The sequence below is a fragment of the Pipistrellus hanaki genome, assembly GCF_964339955.1.
Source record: "Pipistrellus hanaki genome assembly, chromosome: 18".
Taxonomy (NCBI): Eukaryota; Metazoa; Chordata; class Mammalia; order Chiroptera; family Vespertilionidae; genus Pipistrellus; species Pipistrellus hanaki.
In genome coordinates this window covers 34,007,848-34,029,904 of record NC_140520.1, presented here as the reverse complement: position 1 = coordinate 34,029,904, position 22,057 = coordinate 34,007,848, and the positions used below count along the sequence as shown (strand labels likewise).

At 40.2% G+C, this 22,057-nt stretch overlaps 1 protein-coding gene across 1 annotated transcript in view; it reads right to left on the bottom strand.

The window, feature by feature from the left end:
* The window catches only part of COPA (COPI coat complex subunit alpha), a 42,450-nt gene extending 20,402 nt beyond the window's left edge, over positions 1 to 22,048 (bottom strand). The window contains exons 1-10 of the mRNA XM_084865833.1: positions 21,892 to 22,048; positions 18,503 to 18,616; positions 18,230 to 18,303; positions 12,535 to 12,615; positions 12,129 to 12,205; positions 11,291 to 11,400; positions 6,781 to 6,890; positions 4,723 to 4,822; positions 3,171 to 3,306; positions 1,525 to 1,607 (exon numbers count right to left, since the gene is read on the bottom strand). Coding sequence (XP_084721959.1) covers positions 1,525 to 1,607; positions 3,171 to 3,306; positions 4,723 to 4,822; positions 6,781 to 6,890; positions 11,291 to 11,400; positions 12,129 to 12,205; positions 12,535 to 12,615; positions 18,230 to 18,303; positions 18,503 to 18,616; positions 21,892 to 21,931 — 925 coding nt within the window. The 5' untranslated portion in view covers positions 21,932 to 22,048. The remainder of the gene's footprint in view (positions 1 to 1,524; positions 1,608 to 3,170; positions 3,307 to 4,722; positions 4,823 to 6,780; positions 6,891 to 11,290; positions 11,401 to 12,128; positions 12,206 to 12,534; positions 12,616 to 18,229; positions 18,304 to 18,502; positions 18,617 to 21,891) is intronic.
* Between the last annotated feature and the right edge of the window lie 9 nt (positions 22,049 to 22,057).

The following is a 22,057-nucleotide window of genomic DNA, read 5'->3' as shown; positions in this document are numbered from 1 at the left end:
TTTATTTGAGGACCTGCAGTACTTTCTCACACTGCTACACTTAGACATGCCTTCTTGTGTTCTCTTAATACTTTGTGCAAACCTCCATACAGCACTCACCCTACACTGTAATTACGTATGTCTACCACCCCCATGATGCATAGTGCTTCCTCAAGGGAGGAATTACAATAACTTCCATCCTCCCCAGTCTTAGCTTATAATCCTATCCTATATAATAAAAGCCTAATATGTAATTCGACTAAATGGGGGACAGACCGGTCGCTATGACGTGCACTGACCACCAGGGGGCAGATACTCAACGAAGGAGCTGCCTCCAGCCCACAGGCCCCAGACCAGCCAAGACGGGTGCCATTGGTTCCCTCCTCCCCCTATCACCCTGCTGATCACCTCACAGATTGGCCCTGATCTCTGGCCAGGCCTCGGGACCCTACCCATGCATGAATTTCGTGCACTGGGCCTCTAATAAGAACATAAACATATTTGCTGAACAAACAGACGCTAGTTTTGAAAGCCTTTGTGGTTTTTTTCTATTATAGATAAATGTTTTTGCTTTTTCCCTACTGGCATCATCCATCTCTTAGAGAAACCTTCAACTTTTGCCCTACAGGCTACTCTCCATGATAAGCCAGATGGTGTCACTTCCAATGGCTTTCCCTTCAGAGTAACATGCACAGTCTGGTGGTCTTACCTCCTGTACTTAGGCCCTTACTCACTGTGCTGTGCCCCTATTGGCATGCTCTTCTAACAGGCTCAGCATCCCTCACATTCATGGTCTTTGGTAATCCCCACACTCAGTCCTCTCTTTCTCCCTTACTTATTTTTTTCTTAAAGTAAGTTAACTTTTTAAAAAAAGATATATTTGATTGATTTTTTATAGAGAGGAAAGGAGAGGAATAGAGAGCCAGAAACATTGATGAGAAAGAAACATCAATCAGCCGCCTCCTTGTACACCTCCCACTATGGATGTGCCCGCAACCAAGGTACGTGAACTTGGCCGGAATCAAACCTGGGACCACCCAGTCTGCAAGCTAACGCTCTATCCATTGAGCCAAACCGGGTTTGGCATTTTTCTCCCTTACTTTTGCTTACCTTTCCTCAAAGCTTTTTTCACTATATATTGCTATGATCTATCTCTCTTCACTGCAAATAAAAGTTCCATTAAGTAAGGGACATTTATGCTATACCACCAGCACCCACACTAGGGCCTGACACTAGCATACTTTTGCTAAATGAGTAAATCTCAGCTTCTAGGTCCTCAGTTAAGAAATCCATGCATCCAGTATTACACTCCTAAGTCTCCTGGAACTAATGGGCTTTACTGTTAAATGGCTCTCAGTATGGAGAGAACACTGTAAGAAGGTATGGAGGAAAAAAGGAAGAAAGCCTCAACAACATGGCTGAGAATTCTACTTCTCCTGTCACCCTACTATGCATTTACTGGAGACAAAGTTAATGGAGAATCACTCTCAAGTCTTATAAACTTTGAGCTAAAACAAGAAAATAAAAAAAAATTGCGGCCCTTACCTGCTGCAAAGAGGTTAAGGTTGGGGTGGGCAGCTAGGACCCAGAAACGATCGTGGTCCCTACGGAAGGTCTGAACCCCAGTTCTAGGAAAATAAAAGATGCACAAAGAAATATATTAATTTCCGAGGAATCTTTAGTCCATCTACACTAATAAAAGAGAAATATGCAAATTTCCCATATATTTGTGACACCCATCAGCCAATCAGGAGCATGCAAATTAACCCAACAAAGATGGTATGTAAATTTGCATACTCAGGCACAAGCGTTGGGGCGGAGGGAGCTACAGAAGCGGTGTTCCACAGGGAGCGAGGACTTGAAGGCTCCCGGGCAGCTGGGAGCGAAGCCAGGGGAAGGCAGGCCAATTCTTGCACAAATATTTGTGCAACAGGCCTCTAGTCCCACATAATAAAGAGCTAATATGCTAATTAGACTGGAGAGCAGAATGACCAGTAGGAAGGGGGGCGGGGCGGCAAGGCAGCCAGGGCTGCTGTGAGGGCCGAGCCCCTTGCACGAATTTTGTGCGTCAGGCCTCTAGTCATATATTAGAGTATTAAGTGGTAAGCCAAAATGCTAATTTAAATCAGTAACAGTATACTAAATATCCTAAATAAAGGTAGTCATGATAAATTTTACAAAAAAAAAAAAACCCACAAAAAAACAAGAAGGAAACTTCAAACTGACCATACTATTTTGATATTTCAATTTCTCTCTGTCACAATTTTCTACTATACTGCTTTCACTTCATATTTCTTATTTTTCTAGCTACAGAGGTACATACTTAAATTTAAGAGAAAAATACACAGGGAGATTTCTATTTGATAGAAAAATTTTAAATGTTGGTTGATCTTTAGGTCCCTTCAAATTTTCATAATACAGGAATACCTAGTTTTTGTTTGTTTGCTTTTTTTTTTTTTTTTTAAAGAATTTTAGTGAGTTTATTTGAGCCAAATTGTCGACATATGCCGGGAAGCAGAACCTCAATAAATTGAGATAATGCCCCGGAGAATGGCGGGGTTACATTTCTATTTATACATTGCAATCAAATGAGGGACATAGGTGGGTTACATGAAATTCATTGGTGATGGATTAAGGATGTGAGATAAAGCAAAGCAGTGGGAAACCCCTGGGATTGGATAAAAAGTAAATGATGGACACATACTTAGGTGAGTGTAGGAACAATTAACATGATAAAGAAGGAATTTGAGACATCTGTCCTGGCGCCCATCACATTTGGTTGTGTCCCAGGGGCTCCAAGGAATACCTAGTTTTATCAAGCTTCACTGTATTGTGCTTTGCAAATACTGTTTTTAACAAACTGAAGGTTTGTAGCAACCCAGCATCGAGCAAGTCTATTGATGCCATCTTACCAACAGGCTCAGTTAATGGTCAATATAACTTTTATATGCACTGGGAAATAAAAAAAAATTTGTTTCTTGTTGTATTGCCATATTTACTTGACTGCAGCAGTCTGGAACTGACCTCACATCTCCAAGGTATGACTGTGTATGATCAGACCTCTTTATATGCTATATGCTGAAGACAATGAAAAACAAACATAAGTATTCTAATTTAACTTTTAAAAAGAGAGAGGGTAAGAGAAAGGGGCTTCCCCTTAGTTTGGTACCACTATGTCACAATCCCCTTACCGTTTAGACATGTCCCAGACCCGGATACTCTTGTCCTCAGAATTACTAAGGATCAATTCTTGGCGAGGATGGAAGACGGCACAAGACACATTGTTGTAATGGCCCCGGCAGGTATCAACCTCCCATGCCTTTGATTCTGAAATAAAAAAAGGTCACTTGGGGTTTGGAATTATGAGATACTCTAATAACATGCTAACGTACACTAGTACTACAAAATGTAAAATTCGCAACTTCTTTATAATAGGGCAATTTTCTTCGTTTAAGCTCTGAATCTTTTTTTTTTTTTTTTTTTTAATATATTTTAATTGATTTTAGAGAGGAAGTGGGAGGGAAAGAGTGGTACAAACATCAATGATGAGAGAGTCATTATTTGGCTGCCTCTGGCACACCCCTACTGAGGATCAAGCCTGCAACCTGGGTATGTGCCCTGACTGGGAATTGAACCCATGACCTCTTGGTTCATAGACTGATGCTCAACCACTGAGCACACTGGCTTGGCTGAATCTTTACATATTTATTTGTTCTTATATTTTGACCCTCCTATCAGTTATAGTACATATTCTCCATTATTATTTATTCCCTTACCCTGTTTTACTTGTCACTAGCTGTCATTAGAAAATAAATATAAGCTCTGTATGGCAGGAGTTTTATCTGCTTTAGTCACCATTGTATCTTCAGAGCCTTGAAAAATGGGGGATATAAAACTGGAACACTCAGACACAGGTGTTACCAGATGAAAGGGGTAGTAAAGGGTAAGGTGATGGAAGATGATGTGACTATGGGTGGTAGGCACACAATGCCAATATACAAATCATGTATCACAGAAATCTACACTTGAAACCTATATAATCTTATTAACCAACGTCAGACCAATACATTTAATTTAAAAATAAACATTTGTTGAATGTCTCACTGTGTTCATACACCTCAAAATCAGGATGCCATCACAAAAAAAAAAAACAGGGAATGAGGAAGTTTTTATTCTCCTGGGATTAGCATAACCATTTAAGGTAAGAAAATGGGTCTCTAAGTCCAGAAGACCTGGCTACATCACCTTGCTGGCCAGCAATCAATTTAAAAAATATATTTTTATTTATTTCAGAGAGAGGAAAGTAAAGGGATTGAGAGAGAGAAACATCGATGAGAGAGAAACATCAATCAGCTGCCTAACTGGGGATCAAGTCCACAACCCGGGCATGTGCCCAGACTGGGAACTGAACCACGACCTTGCAGTTCATGCGTCAAACTCAAACACTGAGCCACACAGGCCTGGCCAGCAATCAAATTTTAAAAATATATATATATTATTTATTTTTTACAGAGATGAAGAGAGAGGGATAGAGAGTTAGAAACATCGATGAGAGAAAATCATCGATCAGCTGCCTCTTGCACACCCCCCACTGGGGATGTGCCCACAACCAAGGTACATGCCCTTGCCCAGAATCGAACCTGGGACCTTTCAGTCCGCAGGCTGACGCTCTATCCACTGAGCAAACCAGTTTCGGCAGCAATCAATTTTTTAATCATGGTAATACCATCACCGTTCACTAACCATTCATGCGCCAGATCTTCACCTGTCGGTCATCTGCCCCAGATACAATAAGGGGCATAGTGGGGTGGAAGGCGGCCCAGTTCACTCCACGATCATGACCCTGTGGAAAAAATGAGGAAAGAGTGGTTCTTCTAAAACAGCTTTATGCCCATTACTCAAAGCAAACTAATGAACCATGTTGATTAGTTTCTCTGATTTTTATTCTTCATATGAAAAGACTAAAGGGACTATTACTATGTCAATCTATCCAATATTATCCCCAAATTCTAATGGGAATTCTTCTATTCCCATATTCAGCTTCATTTTCATTTGTGATATACTGCCTTGTTTTATTATCTATTTATAAATTTCAACTAATTTATAGCATCTCAAGAATAAAGACCAATTTTATAATTTAACTAGAGGCCCGGTGCATGAATTCATGCACCGATGGGGTCCCTCGGCCTGCCTGCAGGGATTGGACTGAAACTGGTTCTCTGACATCCCCTGAGGGGTCCCGGATTTTGAGAGGGCAGTTCTCGGGTGATGCAGCCTGGAATCGGGCTCCCTCCTCTTGAGTCACCCAAGAACCTCAGCTGCCAAGTCACTGTAGATTGGCAGTTCCTGTGTTTAGCGTGCACTCCTTGGTGGTCAGTGTGTGTCATAGTTACTGGCCGGTTGGCTAGTCACTTAGGCTTTTATATATATGTAGATGAAAAAATTCTCCAAGTATAGTTGGAAAATTGGATAATAATCAAGATTCTTTTAGGAAATCTGCAAGATCAAAACTATTTTCATTATAAAACTAAGATATTATTTGCCTTTTCATTTGTATTCTATCTTAAGTTTAATCTTCCAGAGCTACAGGCATATGATGCCATAGCTTTGATGGCTAATGGAATGTGTACTTACGTATTTTATAAGTGCTTGGTTTTAATTTCAAATATGGTAAAAATTGACATCTATAACTTACATTAACAAAGATGATTTGGGGTCAATAAGTTTTCAGAGTATAAGAAAGTTTTCAGCCCAGCTGGTGTGGCTCATGGTTAAGCGTCAACCCATGAACCAAGAGGTCACTGGTTCAATTCCTGGTCAGGGTACATGCCTGGGTTAAGAGGTTGATCCCCAGTAGGCAGCTTGCAGGAGGCAGCCAATTGATGATGTTTCTCTCTCTCTCTATTCCTTACCCTTCCTCTCTCTAAAAATAAAAAATCAATAAAAACATATTTAAAAACTATCTTCAGATCACTAAGTTTAAGTGCTACTTATATATATATTTTTTAAATATTTTATTGATTTCAGTGAGGAAGGAAGAGGGAGAGAGAGATAGAAACATCAATGATGAGAGAGAATTATTGATCGGCTCCCTCCTGCATGCCCCCTACTGGGGATTGAGCTCACAATTCGGGCATATGTCCTGACGGGGAATCAAACCGTGACCTCCTGTTTCATAAGCTGATGCTTGACCACTGAGCCAAGATGGCTGGGCAAGTGCTGCTGATTTTCAGATATATTATATCCTATATATATAGTTGTACTCTGAATTGTGACAAAATCGTAAATAAGGCAGTTTCAAAATAGCAGCATTTTTGAGAGATACAGTGTGGTGAAAAGTTGGTGTGTTTTGGAATCAGACAGATCCAAGTTCAAATCTATTTACTAAATACACATGGACTATGGAAAACTGCTTAGTTTTTCTACATTTCCATTTTTAAATCTTATTTCGGCAAAATTCCTGGATCTCAATAACTCTAATTAAATCTACCTCCACACCACCACCATTCTGTCCTCTCTTTCAAGAGAACAGGCTCTGCTTTGGGATGGTAAAGGAGCCTAAGACAGCTCCCTCCCTCTTTGCACTGATTTTTTTTAAGGTAACATAATTCTCCCTTATGTGGCATGTAAGCTTCACTTCTGATGGATCACCTACTATTCTACTTCCAGTGTCTCAAAACAGTGCTCAATACTTAATAAACTTTGTATAAACCTTTGTTGAAGGAATGAACACATGAATGACACTGTCACTGTTTCCGTGGGAAAGAGCCCATACCCAGCGATGGCTGTAAAGAGAAATACCTCCAGTACATGCTTCACCACTGCATCCGTAGTTCCAAACAGATCAACGCCAGTAAGTCCTCTTACATCCGGCTCCACTGCGCCAGGGGATAAGTTTTTTTTCCTCAGACCTATTAAGGGATAAGGAGTGGGATGAAATATGTAAATACTATAATGTTACCAAAAAGAGCCCAGTAACAGAAGCACAGAAAGGCAGTGTAGACTAACATTAACAAAAAGGAAGGAAGAAATTTAGAGACTGAAGAAGAGATACTCAAGAGCTCCAATCTCTTTCTAAAAACGTTCAAAATGTTGAAGTACATTCACTGTCTTCTCTTTTGCTCCTTTAACACTAGTGGAACAGACACACTGGGATTTCTTCTCAGAGGACAATCCAAACTTCTACCACAGCTAACTTCTTCAACAAACTTCAACTCAAGAATTGTCTACTTGGTTATGGATAATAAAAAACATTATAACCTGATGAACAAAAAGATAGATACAGCAGCAGAGAAGCATCAAACAGACTGTCAAATTACAGTGGGAAGGCTGGGGAGGTTAAGAGATCAACCAAAGGACTTGTATGCATGCATATAAGCATAACCAATGGACGCAAGATACTGGTGGAATGGGGTGAGGGCATGTGACAGGGGGTAGGGGAGGCTGGGGGAAGGTCAATGAGGGGGGAAAAAGGAGACATATGTACTACTATTTGTAATATTTTAAACAATAAAAAAAGAAAAAAGAATAAAAATATATTTTTTAAAAAAGAATTGTCTACTTGAAATGAGGCCTCAAGAGGTAAATATTCCATTTCTACTTTTCCATTTTCAACTTTATGAAAACTATAGCAACTTTTCTTCTATCATCTCAAAGAGTTTTCAAAGAAGAGCCACTTGGGATGGCTACAGATCAGTGTTTCCCAAACTGGAAGCTTTTAGGAAACTTACAGGAAGTTCCAAAGGAGTTTAGGAAACTACACCTATTAAATGTAAAACAGCTATTTGGTGGAAGAGACTATAAACTATAAACTATGCAAAAAGTGTACTCATGTCTTCTACTTGCCTCTTGGGCAAAGGACAAAATAATTCAAACTGTCATGTCCCATTAAGCTCTTGCTTAAAAGACTGGTGATAGATCTGAATACGTGTACTTTGCCATTAAAACATTTGGAGGCTAGTTTCATTGAGAGGAATTACAGCCCATAATTTGAAACAACGGAAAAAAGACACCAGGATAAAAAGAATCTTACTTGCAGCCATAAAAAAGGAATAAAATTATGCCATCTGCAACATGATGGACTTAGAAGATATTGTGCTAAATGAAATAAGTCAGAGAGAAAAAGAGGAAATGCCATGTGATTTCACTTAAATGTCAACTCTAAAAGACAAACTAATAATCAGAACAGAAACACAATCATAGAAAGAGAACATTTTCAGGGTTGCCACATGGGAGGGAGGTTGTGGGGATGGGTGCAAAAAGTAAAGGGATTAAGCAGTACAAATTGGTAGTTACAGAATAGTCATGGGTATATAAAGCACAGGGAATATAGTTAATAATATTGTATGGTGTCAGATGGGTACTAGATTTATTGGGGTAATCACTTAGCTTTATAAATGTCTAGTGACTGAAACAAATATAATATTGTACATCACTATAATTGAAAAATAAAGTATTAACAAGAAAAAGTCATATTTGTATAAGATCCACATTCATGGCAAAACTACACTTATCTTTAAAAGCTAACTATTTGCATTATAGTCAAAATAAAAATTATAACAGTATTACCATCTTACAGTTGAAAAGAACTTTGTGGTTTTCAAAGCACTCTAACATATGTTATGTGACTAATACTCAGTTTATAAATGAAATAATAGAATTGGAACTCAAATCATATCTTTTAAAGTATTTGGGGAGGCAAAGAGAAAAATGGAACTACCTGGCATTTGTAGAATAAAAACCAAATCTCTAACATAGAGGGGAAAATAAAAGCTATCACTGAAAATAAAATCTAAATAGTTTTAAGCCTAAATTTTGACACTTGTAGGAAAATATAAACATTTAAGTCCAATGACAATACTTATCTTCATTGTATCAGAATCAGAATCTCTCTTCTATTACAGTGGCATGTAAACATCAGCATTGGAGCAACAAGTGCTTAAAAGGACACGGCAGTTTTAATTATCTTGTCTCCTGTCCAAGAAGAGCATTCAGCCAACAGGAAAGGAGAAAGCAAGCCAATGCTTAAAAAGAAAAAAAGCAGCACTCTCCCAAAGCTTCATAAATACCTCATCACAGAGGCGCCTCCTTTCACTTATTTCACTTGTCCCTTTAAGGGGATCTGCCAGCTTTTTCTGAGTCTGGAGTATGAAACAGATTCCAAGAAAGATATAAAAACAGATGGCTGTGAAGATCTTCACCTCCAATAAGCTTCAACAAACACATGAAAAGGAAAGGCTGTATTACAGAACGGAAGCCTTTGTTGCACTTGCTTGTGATGGTTCAGGAAAAGGAAAGGGTATATTCAGACATATGAATGTATACAGGCAGTGAAAAGATGCTTAGAAAGGAAATATTTGAGCCTTCGACAAGGCATGGGGACTGGACAGATGGAAAATTTCTACAGCAGCTACTCAAATCCAGAGGGAGGAGAGGACACTGTCAGAATGGACCAGTTTGATGCACACCTCCCAGAGGGGACCAGAGGAAGTAGTAAGAAGAGAGAGTTGGATGAGGACAGAAGCTGCAGCAAATTAATACGTTAGTAGTCATTGCAAAGATTACGCATTTGCAAGGGCTTGATATGCAAAGGACTAAGCACAATAAGATATTTCAATTTACTAGGATGCTGAAGATAAAAAGCAATCTCTCTTCTAAATCTATCCCTATATTGTAAATATTTACAGGCTAACACAAAAGATTCAGGTTAATCTAAGCACCATGGGGCACAATTCTCATGGGAGAGGTATCAAGAAGACAAGTTTTCCTTTAAAGATCTGTTTGCTTATTGCTTACCTCGCTCAGAGTATCCCCTTTCAGACACTCAGAAAAATTAGAATTTTAAATAGTTCTCTAGATGTTAGGGTATTCATTTTATGACTCAGAACTAATGTTTTCTCTTCTGGAAATATTAGCTCCAGTCCCTAACAGACCTGAAAGCTAATTCCTCTTCCCATGTTTAGACTTACTGGAACTCAGGCTAAAATAACTGCTAAAAAAGGTAGGCTGCACAGCCAGTGAGGCTCAGTGGTTGAATTATGCATTAAGAGGTCACAGGTTCAGCCGAAACCGGTTTGGCTCAGTGGTAGAGCGTCGGTCTGCGGACTGAAAGGTCCCGGGTTCGATTCCGGTCAAGGACATGTATCTGGGTTGCGGGCACATCCCCAGTAGGGGGTGTGCAAGAGGCAGCTGATCGATGATTCTCTCTCATCGATGTTTCTAACTCTCTATTTCTCTCTCTTCCTCTCTTTAAAAAAATCAATAAAATATATTTAAAAAACAAAACAAAAAACAAACAAACAAACAAACAAAACAACACAAAAACCAAAGGGAAAAACTAAAATCGTATTAAAAAAAAAAAAAAAAAAAAAAAAAAGGTCACAGGTTTGATTTCTGGTCAAGGCACATGTGGGCTCAACCCCCAGTTGGGGGCATGCAATGTCTGTTTCTGTCTGTCTGTCTCTCTCTCTCTCTCTTTCTCTCTCTCTCATTCTTTCTAAGGCACATGTGGGCTCAACCCCCAGTTGGGGGCGTGCAATGTCTCTCTCTCTCTCTCTCTCTCTTTCTCTGCTTATTTTACTTTACATGCTTTTGAGTTAATGGTGGAAAACTAATCACAGTTTCTAAACCAAAAATGACATGTTGTAAAAGGATAATAAATGTTGTATCAAAATGGGAGAAACATTTTCTGGTTAGCAACTTATTGGACCCATAAAGTACTAAACATTTAAATACTATAAAAAATTAAGATATATAAACTGTGAAAGGAGAGACTATCCCAATTACCCAAAATCTATAAATTAATTTCTGGTCTTGGAAGTCTGTTGTAACATTAAAAGGTATTCTGGATGTACCACCTCCTGTTCCACCTCCCCATGATCCTTCCACTAGAAGAAATATAAAAGATTTTCCTATTTCTAAATGAGGCCATAGGATTCAAGAGTTCTGTTTCCCTGTAATAATTTATTTCCCAACTTTGTTTTTGCCAAAGGTTTTTTTTTTAAAATTTGTGTAAAGCTTGATTCTTAATGAGCTATTGCCAATGATATATAGATTTTACTAAAACTGATCTAACAAAAAAGTGCAACTTTCTTCAAATTAAATTTCCTAGAGCAAACACTTTCCTTAGGAAATACCTCTAACATGAAGAACCATGAAAACAGATTTAATATACTCAGAAACAAAGATGCTATTATTTGAGGAAAGAATATTCTAAATTTTCCTGTTCTAAGCCAACTACCCTCACTGTTTTAAGAAATTGCAGTTTTGCACACGACATGATTAGGTTTTCCTCTGAACTTGAGCAGCTCACCAGAAATATCCCAAACACGCACAGTCTGGTCGAGGCTGGCTGATACAACCAGGTCTTCTGAGGGGTGAAACTGAGCACACATTACATAATGGTTGTGCCCCGTTAAAACACTGTAAGAAGAAAAAAGACAATGCCAAATTAGAGGCAGGAATCACCAGACTTCTACATGCTAAAAACCATTCTCCAAATTCAACGGATACAAATCCAATTATACTTTTTTTGAGGCAAAGATAAGTCAACCTAACAATTCTAAACTAATAACAATAAGAAGGCCAGCTGTTTTAACAATAGCTCTCTTCTTACCTCTAATGCATTAGCATTTAATATTAATGATTCCTGGAGAACTGAGATGGCACAGCTCTCCTCTAAAAGCCATATTAAAATATCAAAATAAATGAAATCTTAGTAATTCATAGTGGAAACCATCTGTTAATTTTAATAGAATATCTCTCTTAAGAGGCATCATTTAAAATGGTCCTTACATCTTCCTTTTATCCTGGAAAGCTCAAGGCAAAACAAAGCAAGACAGATGTCTAGACTTTGGCTCAGGTTTCACAAGAACAGAAATGAAAACCAGCTAAAAGTTTTATTCTAAAAACCTAGTTATATGACCTTCTTTTTCTGGTAAGAAATGATCAGAAAATCCAGATTCATATATTACTTACAAGATTGCCTCTATATTTATCATTTTGTACATAAAAAATTTTACAAATACAATCAATAATTAATCAGTAGACCCTGTGCATTAGTGGAGGGAGATGATTATTCTGAAGAGAAGTTGATTATAAAACACTAGGAAGAATGAAGACACTTTTGAGCCCTCTGTTCCCTGCTTTACCAGACGCAGGTTCTAGACTGCCAGTTCCACACCCGGATGGTCTGATCATCTGAGGCGCTCAGTATCCAAGGATATTCCTGAAAGATATTCCAGATAAAGGGTTTGAACATTAAACGAGTATGTTCTTTCAGGCTCCTGTAACCACTTCTCTCTTTGGAGGGAACATTCCATTGTCTAAATTCTCAGCTATCTTAGCAAAGGGAGTGCTGATTCTGATTTAATTCAATATAGCCCTGAGTGCTTTCTTTTACAGAATGAAACAAAGGAAGGTCAACACCACAGAGATCCTAGTAGAGTCACTCAAATAACATAACTTTGTATCAACGTTTGGATTCTTGAGGGAAAACAATGATTCCTACAAGGAAACTGAAGAATGCTATAAAACTAGAGGCACATGGACACTTACATGATGAAAAAATGTGGTGCGTATGTAGTCTAAGTGCCCCAGCAATGTGAAGAGACAGCGCCGAAGCTTGTAATTCCAAACCTGCAAAGAGAGAAATACAGCAGAGGAATGGGACCTGAGGTTCTCGAGTACCTAAAAGGCTCAGGTTTCTCACTCAGTTTGGATTTATATTCGGGCCCTTCTAAATAGGTGGGAACCTTGATAGGAGAGGTCTTTGTTTAAAGTTGGAGGGAAAAGATCAAATAACATGCGAGGAAGAAAAAAAAAAGGAAGGCTAGGGAAAACCTAAAGCTAAAACTATGAAAAAGTTTCTTCCCTTTAAAAAAATTTTTTTTAATTGATTTTTCAGAGAGGAAGGGAGAGGGATAGAGAGCTAGAAACATTGTTGAGAGAGATACACCGACCAGCCGCCTCCTGCACATCCCCCACTGGGGATGTGCCTACAACCAATGTACATGCCCTTGACTGGAATCGAACCTGAGACCTTTCAGTCCGCAGACTGATGCTCTATCCACTGAGCCAAACCAGTTTCGGCAAGTTTCTTCCTTTTTTGAGGAAGAAACCATTTCTATTTAATAACATGAGACAAGATGCTTATCCAAGCTCAACCGGAAGCTCTTCTTTCTACTGCATAATGTTCTCAGCTTTTATATATTCAGATCCCTTAGTACTCTGCTGATTATCTTATCTCAGGGTAAAAAAATTAAAAATGCCAGAACAAATAGCACGAGTTCAAAGGAACAATAATATAACATATGGCATTATCTTTTTTTACTCTTAACTTGGTGGCAAATGATGCCAATACATTCACAATCTACACTCATCTGTCATGCAAGGAGACTTTAACTCATTGCTATGGAAAATACCACACTGCTCAGATTCATATATAAAGTTGATTTAACTACCGAAGTACCAGGCACCAATGAGTACAAATGAGGAAGACACTAAAATCAGGACCATATATGTAAGGCAGCTCATTCTCCCATCCAAAAAAGTACAAAAATGAGAGGTCAGATGCTTTTTGTTTTCTTTTTTAAGATTTAATACTTATTTATAGTCTCTCTGGGCCACCTTATTACTATTCTTCCTTTCAACTTAAAATTTAATTTAAAAAAATTTTTTTTGTAAATGACAAAATTCAAACAACTTAAAAACATGATTATTCAAACAAGAATATAAGCTCTAGCCCTGTATGGCTCAATAGGTTGAGAGTTGCCCCTCGTAGTGAAAGGTCATGGATTTGATTCCACATCAGGGTACATGCCCAGGTTGCAGGTTTGGTCCTCAGTCAGGATACGTACAGGAAGCAACTGATCAATGTTTCTTTCTCAATAATGTTTCTCTTTCTCTCTCTCTCCTCCTCCCTTCATCTCTCTCTAAAAACAAATGAAAACGTATTAAACAAGAAAGAATATAAATTCCCTAAAGGCAGAATCCTTGTCCATTATGCTCAATACTATACCTCTAGCACATAATATAGTGGCTAGCACTTAGTAGGTGCTCAACAGGTGTGTATAAAATCGAGAAAAGGCAAATAACACAAAAAGTGAAAGTATCCTAATACCTTCACCTTCACTTGAATCAAATACATATAAATATACATGTATACAGTAGAGTTGGAGTTTCACACAAAAATTAGGTCATACTATAAATACTACTCTGTAATTATAAATTTTTTCTCTTATCAAGTTCAGTGTTTTAAACTTCCATATATATAGCTTCAAAACGTCTGCTCCTTGCCGAAACCGGTTTGGCTCAATGGATAGAGCGTCGGCTTGGGGACTGAAGGGACCCGGGTTCGATTCCGGTCAAGGGCATGTAACTTGGTTGCGGGCATATCCCCAGTAGGGGGTGTGCAAGAGGCAGCTGTTCGATGACTCTCTCTCATCGATGTTTCTAGCTCTCTATCTCTCTCCCTTCCTCTCTGTACAAAATCAATAAAATATATTTAAAAAAAAAAAAAAAAAAAAAAAAAAAAAAGTCTGCTCCTTGACAGTCCTCTATCAAACTCCAGAACTCTGAATCCTTAAGTACCTATAGGATTTGTAGACTCTGATCATTTGCTGGGCTTCCTATCTTACTCTTTGAAAATGTGGATATAGCAAACAATAAAATGATCCGTAAACATGACTTCTAGATAATCCCCCTTTCATCAGAGAAATATAAATTAAAACCACAGCATGCAGCTAGCTAAGACAATTTATTTTATCACAGCTTTGAGATATAATTCAAATCCCATACAATCCATCCATTTAAAGTATAGAATTCAATGGTTTTTAGTACATTTCAGTTAGGCAACCATCACCATGATCAATTTTAGAACAAATTATCACTTTCAAAAGAAACTATACTAATTAGCAGTCACTCCCCATTTCTTCCCAACTACTGCCTCCACCAACCCTAGAAAACCACTAATCTACTTTCTGCTTTAAAATTTTGCCTGTTCTGGACAATAACTCCTTTTTTAAAATATTGTGTTAGCCAGTTTGGCTCAGTGGATAGAGCTTCGGCCTGCAGGCTGAAGGACCTGGTTCTATTCTGGTCAAGGGCACATGTCCTGGTTGTGAGCTCGATCCCCAGTAGGGGGCATGCAGGAGGAAGCCGATCAATGATTCTCTCTCAACATTGTTGTTTCTATCTCTCTCCCCCTTCCTCTCTAAAATAAATAAAAATATATTAAAAAAATAAAAAATACATTGTTTGGGGAAAACTTTTTAAAATATATTTTTATTGACTTTTTACAGAGAGGAAAGGAGAGGGATAGAGAGCTAGAAACATCAATGAGAAACATCGACCAGCTGCCTCCTGCACACCCCCCATCGGGGATGTGCCCGCAACCACTGTACATGCCCTTGACCGGAATCGAACCTGGGACCCTGCAGTCTGCAGGCAGACGCTCCATCCACTGAGCCAAACCAGTTTCGGCTGGGGAAACCTTTTTAAAAAATATATATTTTTATTGATTTCAGAGAGAAAGGAAGAGAGAGAAATATCAATGAGAGCGAATCATTGATTGGCTGCCTCCTGCACGCTCCCTACTGTGGATCGAGCCTGCAACCCGGGCATGTGCCCTTGACCAGAATCAAACCTGGAACACTTCAGTCCACAAGCTGATGCTCTATCCACTGAGCCAAACTGGCTAGGGCTGGGAAAACTTTTTTATGAAAGTAAAGAGTGCACCGAGACCGGTTTGGCTCAGTGGAGGCAGGGGTCCTCAAACTTTTTAAAGTGGGGGCCAGATCACGGTCCCTCAGAGAGCTGGAGGGCTGGACTATATGAACTACTAATTCCTACTGTAACACCTCGGCTGCGCTCACTGCCCAAAAAAACCTGGCGGGCCGGATCAGACTCCTCTGCGGGCCGCATGTGGCCCGCGGGCCGTAGTTTGAAGACCCCTGGGATAGAGCGTCGGTCTGTGGACTGAGAGGTCCCAGGTTCGATTCTGGTCAAGGGCATGTGCTTTGGATGCAGGCACATCCTCAGTCGGGGGTGTTCAGGAGGCAGCTGGTTGATGTTTCTCTCTCATCAATGTTTCTAGCTCTCTATCCCTCTCCCTTCCTCTCTGTGAAAAATCAATAAAATATATTAAAAAAAAAAAAAAAGAAAGTAAGGAGTGCAAACTTTGTATTTTTTATTGATTTTTAGAGATAGAAATATTGATGAAATAGAAACATTACCAATAGACTGCCTCCTGCATGCCCCATACTGGGGATCAAACCCAGGCTTGTGCCCTGACAGGAATTGAACCAGTGATATCTTGGTTCATGGGCTGACGCTCAACCACTGAACCACACCTGGCTTGATTTTTTTTTTTTTTTTTATAGAGGTTCAAAGTCTCTGCCTGCAGTTTTTGCCTTTATCACAGTCAAGCTTTTTCAATTGCCTATATTCTGTCTCTGCTTCCTCACTTCACATGAAAATGCTAAGATCACTAATGCCCTGCTAAAAAAGCACTCGAAAGGTTACTTTGTCTTTATCTTATTCTGACCACTTTCTCCTTCCCAAAATTCTACCCTTCCTTGGTATCCAAGAAGGCTTTGCTTCTTGCTTTTGGTTCATCTCTAACCGCCTACTTTCCTATACTAACTCTAATTCCTCCATCTTTTAAATGAGTTTGCTTTCTCATTCAGTGATTCCTGAGAGATATGTTCTAACTACTTCTGTTTTTGGTTCCCTCCTTCATGATGACAACTCCCAAATATGTCTCCAGTGCAGACATATCTTTAGGTATCTCAAACAGATCAGAGCCAAGATAGTTTTCATTACCCATCTGTGTCTTCCCCAAAACTCAGAGGTTGAAATCCAAATGCCTAAGGTGATGGTATTAAAGAGGTGAGGTCTCTGAGAAGTACTTAGCTTATAAGTGTGGGGCCCTCATGAATAGGATTAGTGTCCTTATAAGAGAGACCCCAGAGATCCATGTGAGTACACAATGAGAAGTCAGCAGTCTGCTTCCTGGAGAGGACCTTCATCAGATCTCAACCATGCTGGCTCCCTGACCTTGGACCTCAAACCTCCAGAACTTTGAAAAATAAATTTCTGTTGTCTACAAGCCACCTAGTCTGAGGTATTTTGTGACAGTAACTCAGCCTGCGACACCACACTTTTCCACTTTATTTTTCCTATTCTGGTTAATAGTACATCTTCTACCCAGTGACTTAAACTAGAAACCCGATTTAATAATAAATAATCCCATTTATTTTCCCTTACTATCCTACCAATATCCATGCAAAAGACCGATTCATTTCTTGAGTGTTCACATCAATCTTTCTCTCCATTTCAAATGCTACTGCTTAAGCTCAGATTGTTCATCTCTCACATGGACTTACACAACAGTCTCCTAACGCTGCCTCCTGTCTTGCCCAATTCATCCAACCAATCTCTTCTTTACATTGCCACCCAAGTAATCTTTTTTTTTTTTTTTTAATGAGTTAATCTGATATCATTCCTCTATACAAAGCCCTTTATGGCTCCCTGTTATCTGTATGACAACCAAACTCCTGAGCATGCAAACTCCATAATCACTTCAATTAAAGTGCTAAGATCACTCCTTTATCTCCTTTTCTCCAGATTTTATCCACACAAAACTAATCATAGTTTCTCAAATGTATCCAGCTATGTCATGCCTTTATGTCTTTGTAACCGAATTGCCCTCCACTATTTCACTTTGGTTATCTCTCTATTGTATTACTTACTAACCTGTACAGCTATTATCTGGGTATATATTTATCTCCTCTAATAGAATAAAATATCCTTATGACCAGAGGTCACTTCTTTTTTTAAAAATATATTTTTATTGTTTTTTACAGAGAGAAAGGGAGAGAGATAGAGAGCTAGAAATGTCGATGAGAGAGAAACATCGACCAGCTGCCTCTTGCACACCCCCTACCGGGGATGTGTCCGCAACCAATGTACATGCCCTTGACCGGAATCGAACCTGGGACCTTTCAGTCCGCAGACCCATGCTCTACCACTGAGCCAAACCGGCTTTGGCCAGAGGTCATTTCTTATTTATTTGTGAATTCCCCAAAAATAAGTGCCTGGTACACAGTAAGCGCTCAATAAATATTGCTGAATAAAGTAAAAATCATGAGCTCTCTCTGAGTAAGATGTACTACTGCTTTTTAGTCCCTTCCACAATTCCCAAACCTCAAGTCCTCTGTCCTTTCCTCCAGCAATGACAGAGCCTCTGTACCTTAATTTTATAGTCATCTCCTCCAGAGACAAACAGTGGCTGCTGCTTGTGGAAGTCGATGCCTCGGACTGGGCCTGGAGAAGAAGGCAGGCAATATATGTTAAAGAGAGACATGCTTCCTAATCTCCAAGGTGGTTCTTATTCAGGCTTTTCCAGTTCTATTCCCTCCACATTATTTAATCCTAAGGAATTAATGTCAAACGAGGCTTAAACTACTCCCAAAGACAATAAATACTTCTGTCTTTAACTTCCTCCTAAAAACCATTATCTTACCATCATGTTCGTCAAACTTGTCAATGAGGGTGCACATCCGATAGTCCCATAACTGGATGACCCCATTGTGCAAACTGGTCAGGATCCAGGGTCTTTTGGGGTGAAAACTGAGTCCTGGGGGGAAAAAGAGAATGGTCCAATGAGCTAAGCCCCAATGTCACTTCCTGTCAATTCTGATAGAAAAGGAACAGCTTAGGTTAATTCTAGGCTCATTTATTCATTCACTGCTAGACATTATGAATTGATGCTATAAGGTCCTGGATTTTTGGTACATTCCTTTAAATATTGTTGGGCTTTGTTTTATGATGCAGTTAAGTTCCTTGGAATCAGTTAACCCTTTTGAGGTTTGCTTTTAAGTTTTATAAAGAAGTTTATCCTTTATTAACTTTTGGTTGAGAATATGTTTGTATATTTTCAGAAAACAACTCCGAGACCATGTGGATTCTGGCAACAGAGAGGGATTGACAGGACTACTCCAACCATGAAGACAAAAGAGAAGAATCCAGAGATGGAAGACGCTAACGATGCCTTGCCATAATAGCAATCAGCACTGTGTATCACTGCAGGTTGCCCAGGACCAAACCAGAGAGGGTCGGACCTGCATTACCACCATTTGTCCACCATACAGAACTGAAATATCATTGCTGACATACACATAAGACATGATCTCAATCATCTAGGGGAAATGGTGAACAACGTAGATTGATGAACAAGAACAGACCCAGAGATAAGGAGCCATGGGTCAGACTGTTGGACCTCAAAGGGAGGGTGGGGATAAAAGGGAGAGATCAACCGAAGGACTTGTGTGCATACATATGAGCCTAACCAGTGGTCAAGGACAATAGGGGGGTGGGGGCAGGAGTGGGGAGGGGTGGGGGATTGGAATGGGGGGTTGAGGACAAATATGTGATACCTTAATCAATAAAGAAATTTTTTAAAAATAATTTTAAAAATTGATTTCAGAGAGAAAGGGAGAGGGAGAGATAGAAACATCAATGAGAGAGAATCACTGATTAGCTGCCTCTGCACACCCCACACTGGGGATCGAACCCACAACCTGGGCATGTGCCCTGACCAGGAATTGAACCGTGACCTCCTGGTTCATAGGTTGATACTCAACCACTAAGCCACACCGACCAGGCTAAGTTTTATTAGCATGGGTCCACAGTAGCCTTTAGTGTAGGTCTAATTTGACGCTACTATTAAGGCAATGCCCTCTGAGGTCTTTGTGTGATGCCTTGTAGTATTAGGAGGTCTTTCCATGTTGGCTAGTAGGAACACAAACTATTCCTGGCCCGATGTGAGCTCCAGGGAGTTCTGCCTTCTTTTCTCCAGTGGTTCTGTCCCAGGCCTTGGGTCTTTCCTCATTAGTACTCAGAGGCCTAACGGGATGCCCTGCAGAACTCAGGTGTTCTCTGAGCACCTCCCTCTTTTCTGGTATTTTCCCGGCACATTCTAGCTGTCTTGACACCCCTGAACTCTCAACTCTGTCCTCCTCAGTGAGACCACAAGGCTCTTCCCCTCCCTCCACTGCAGCCTGGAAACTCTCTGGGAAGTAAGCTAAAAACAACCATAGGACTCATCTGTTTATTTCCCTTCTATCAAGAATCACTTTCCTGCAGTGGCTGTCATGCAATTCTGAAATCCTCTGTTTTATACATTTTGTTCAGTTGTGCAGTTGTTTAAGGTGGGAACTAAACCTGGTCCCTATTCCTCCATCATGACTGGAAATGGAAGATTAAGGAAGTAGCAACTGCTAACAGTTTAGAGTGTATCCTTTCCAATTTTTAATGCAGACCATATCACTTTATGGAAATGAAGGTAACAAAGTTTCCCTGCAAACTTCTTTCAAAAAATATATATATTTTATTGATTTTTACAGAGAGGAAGGGAGAGAGATAAAGAGTTAGAAACATCGATGAGAGAGAAACATAGATCATTACTAGTGAGGCTTATAATATTTTTGTTTTATTTTTAAAATTTCTATCAAAATTTAATTTCTCTCTGTTTAAAATTAGTTTACATTCAATACTGTTTTGTATTACTTTTAGATGTATAGTGAGGTGTATATTTTCATTTATTTATTGAACATTTCTTCTCTAAATTGACTTTTTGTTCACTTTTTTCCTGTATGGAAGTGTTCCGTAGGAACACTCATTAATGGATATAACTCTCAAATATTCTGACACCTTCCTCCTTCCCCCACTTTTCTTCTCTACTGCCCAATAAAAAATTAGGAGCAGAAGAGAAAATACAATGATTATAAAGACCCATTTCAACCACGCAGGAATTTTCCGTGGTACTCAACATGATCACAATCTCACAAGACTTATAACTGCTCAGCGTCCATTCTCACATCCAAAGTGCACCCTAGGTTTTGAGCCCGAGTCTATGCCAGGCACTGTAATAGCACTTTTCATATCTTTTCTCGTTTTAATTCTGTCTATAAGAGAATGTTAATTATTCACACTTTACAGATGAGGACAGAGAGATTTATAATGTTAAATAAGGTGCCCCACTTCCACACACACACACACACACACACACACCATCATTCGGCATTCCAAAGTAAGCCCTTCTGACTCCAAAGGTTAAGTTCCTAACCACCTTGCCATCCAGCATCTTACTATAATAGTCAAGATACCTATTTCTTCCAAATTTCAGAAGACCTTACTTCTCTGCCTTTCCCATCCTAACATCCTGAGACCACTGCTGCAGTTTCAGCCATCTGCCCTCCACCCCATCCACTGATCCCCAAACTCTAGGTTTGCCATATTTAGGAAATATGTTAAATTTGCATTTCAGATAAACCACGAACAATACCAAAAACGTATTCACTGTTCACCTGGCAACCTCAGCAAGCTCACACCCTGCAGGGGTTACAGGCCTATCCTAGCATGTCCTGTGTCCAGGTAAGAAAGGAAAGCCGATGGAGGCACTCGGTGTTGAGCTGGTGCGGCCAAAGCCTCCTTCAGCGAGGCAGCCGCCGCTCATCTCCGGGGAGGCCGCGGACTCGGATACGAACAGACGTGGATACTAAGAGCAGAGGTCGAACCTCGATCGCCCGGGACACTCCCTACAACACGGTCCTCAAAAAGCCCACAGGTTCCTGGGCCTTGGGAGCTGGCTGGACACAGCCCGGGGGGAGGAGGGGAAGGGAAAGAACAGGGAGGAGGGCCTCAAGGTGTGGAACCCACTATTGGTGACCAAACCGCAAGGACAACGCACAAGAAGAACAGGCCGGAAGGCTGCCCGCCGGTCCAACCGCCCTCCCACCTCCCTTCCTCTGGGTCCGCACCGGGGCCAGTTCGGCCCACACATCGGCCCACTCCCCCCCACACCCCCGTGACAGCGCCGCCCCCGACACCCAGCCCGCCGGGCTCCGCTACCTTTGACCCGCGCGCTCTTGGTCTCGAATTTGGTGAGCATCCTTCAGGCCCGCGGCTCCCAGGTCCTCCCTGCGCCCCGCCGCTCCCCGCCGCCCCGCAGCAAGCCTCCACGTCAGCCGCCCGCAGCCGCGGCTCCCGGAAGCTCCCGCGGACACGAACTTCCGGT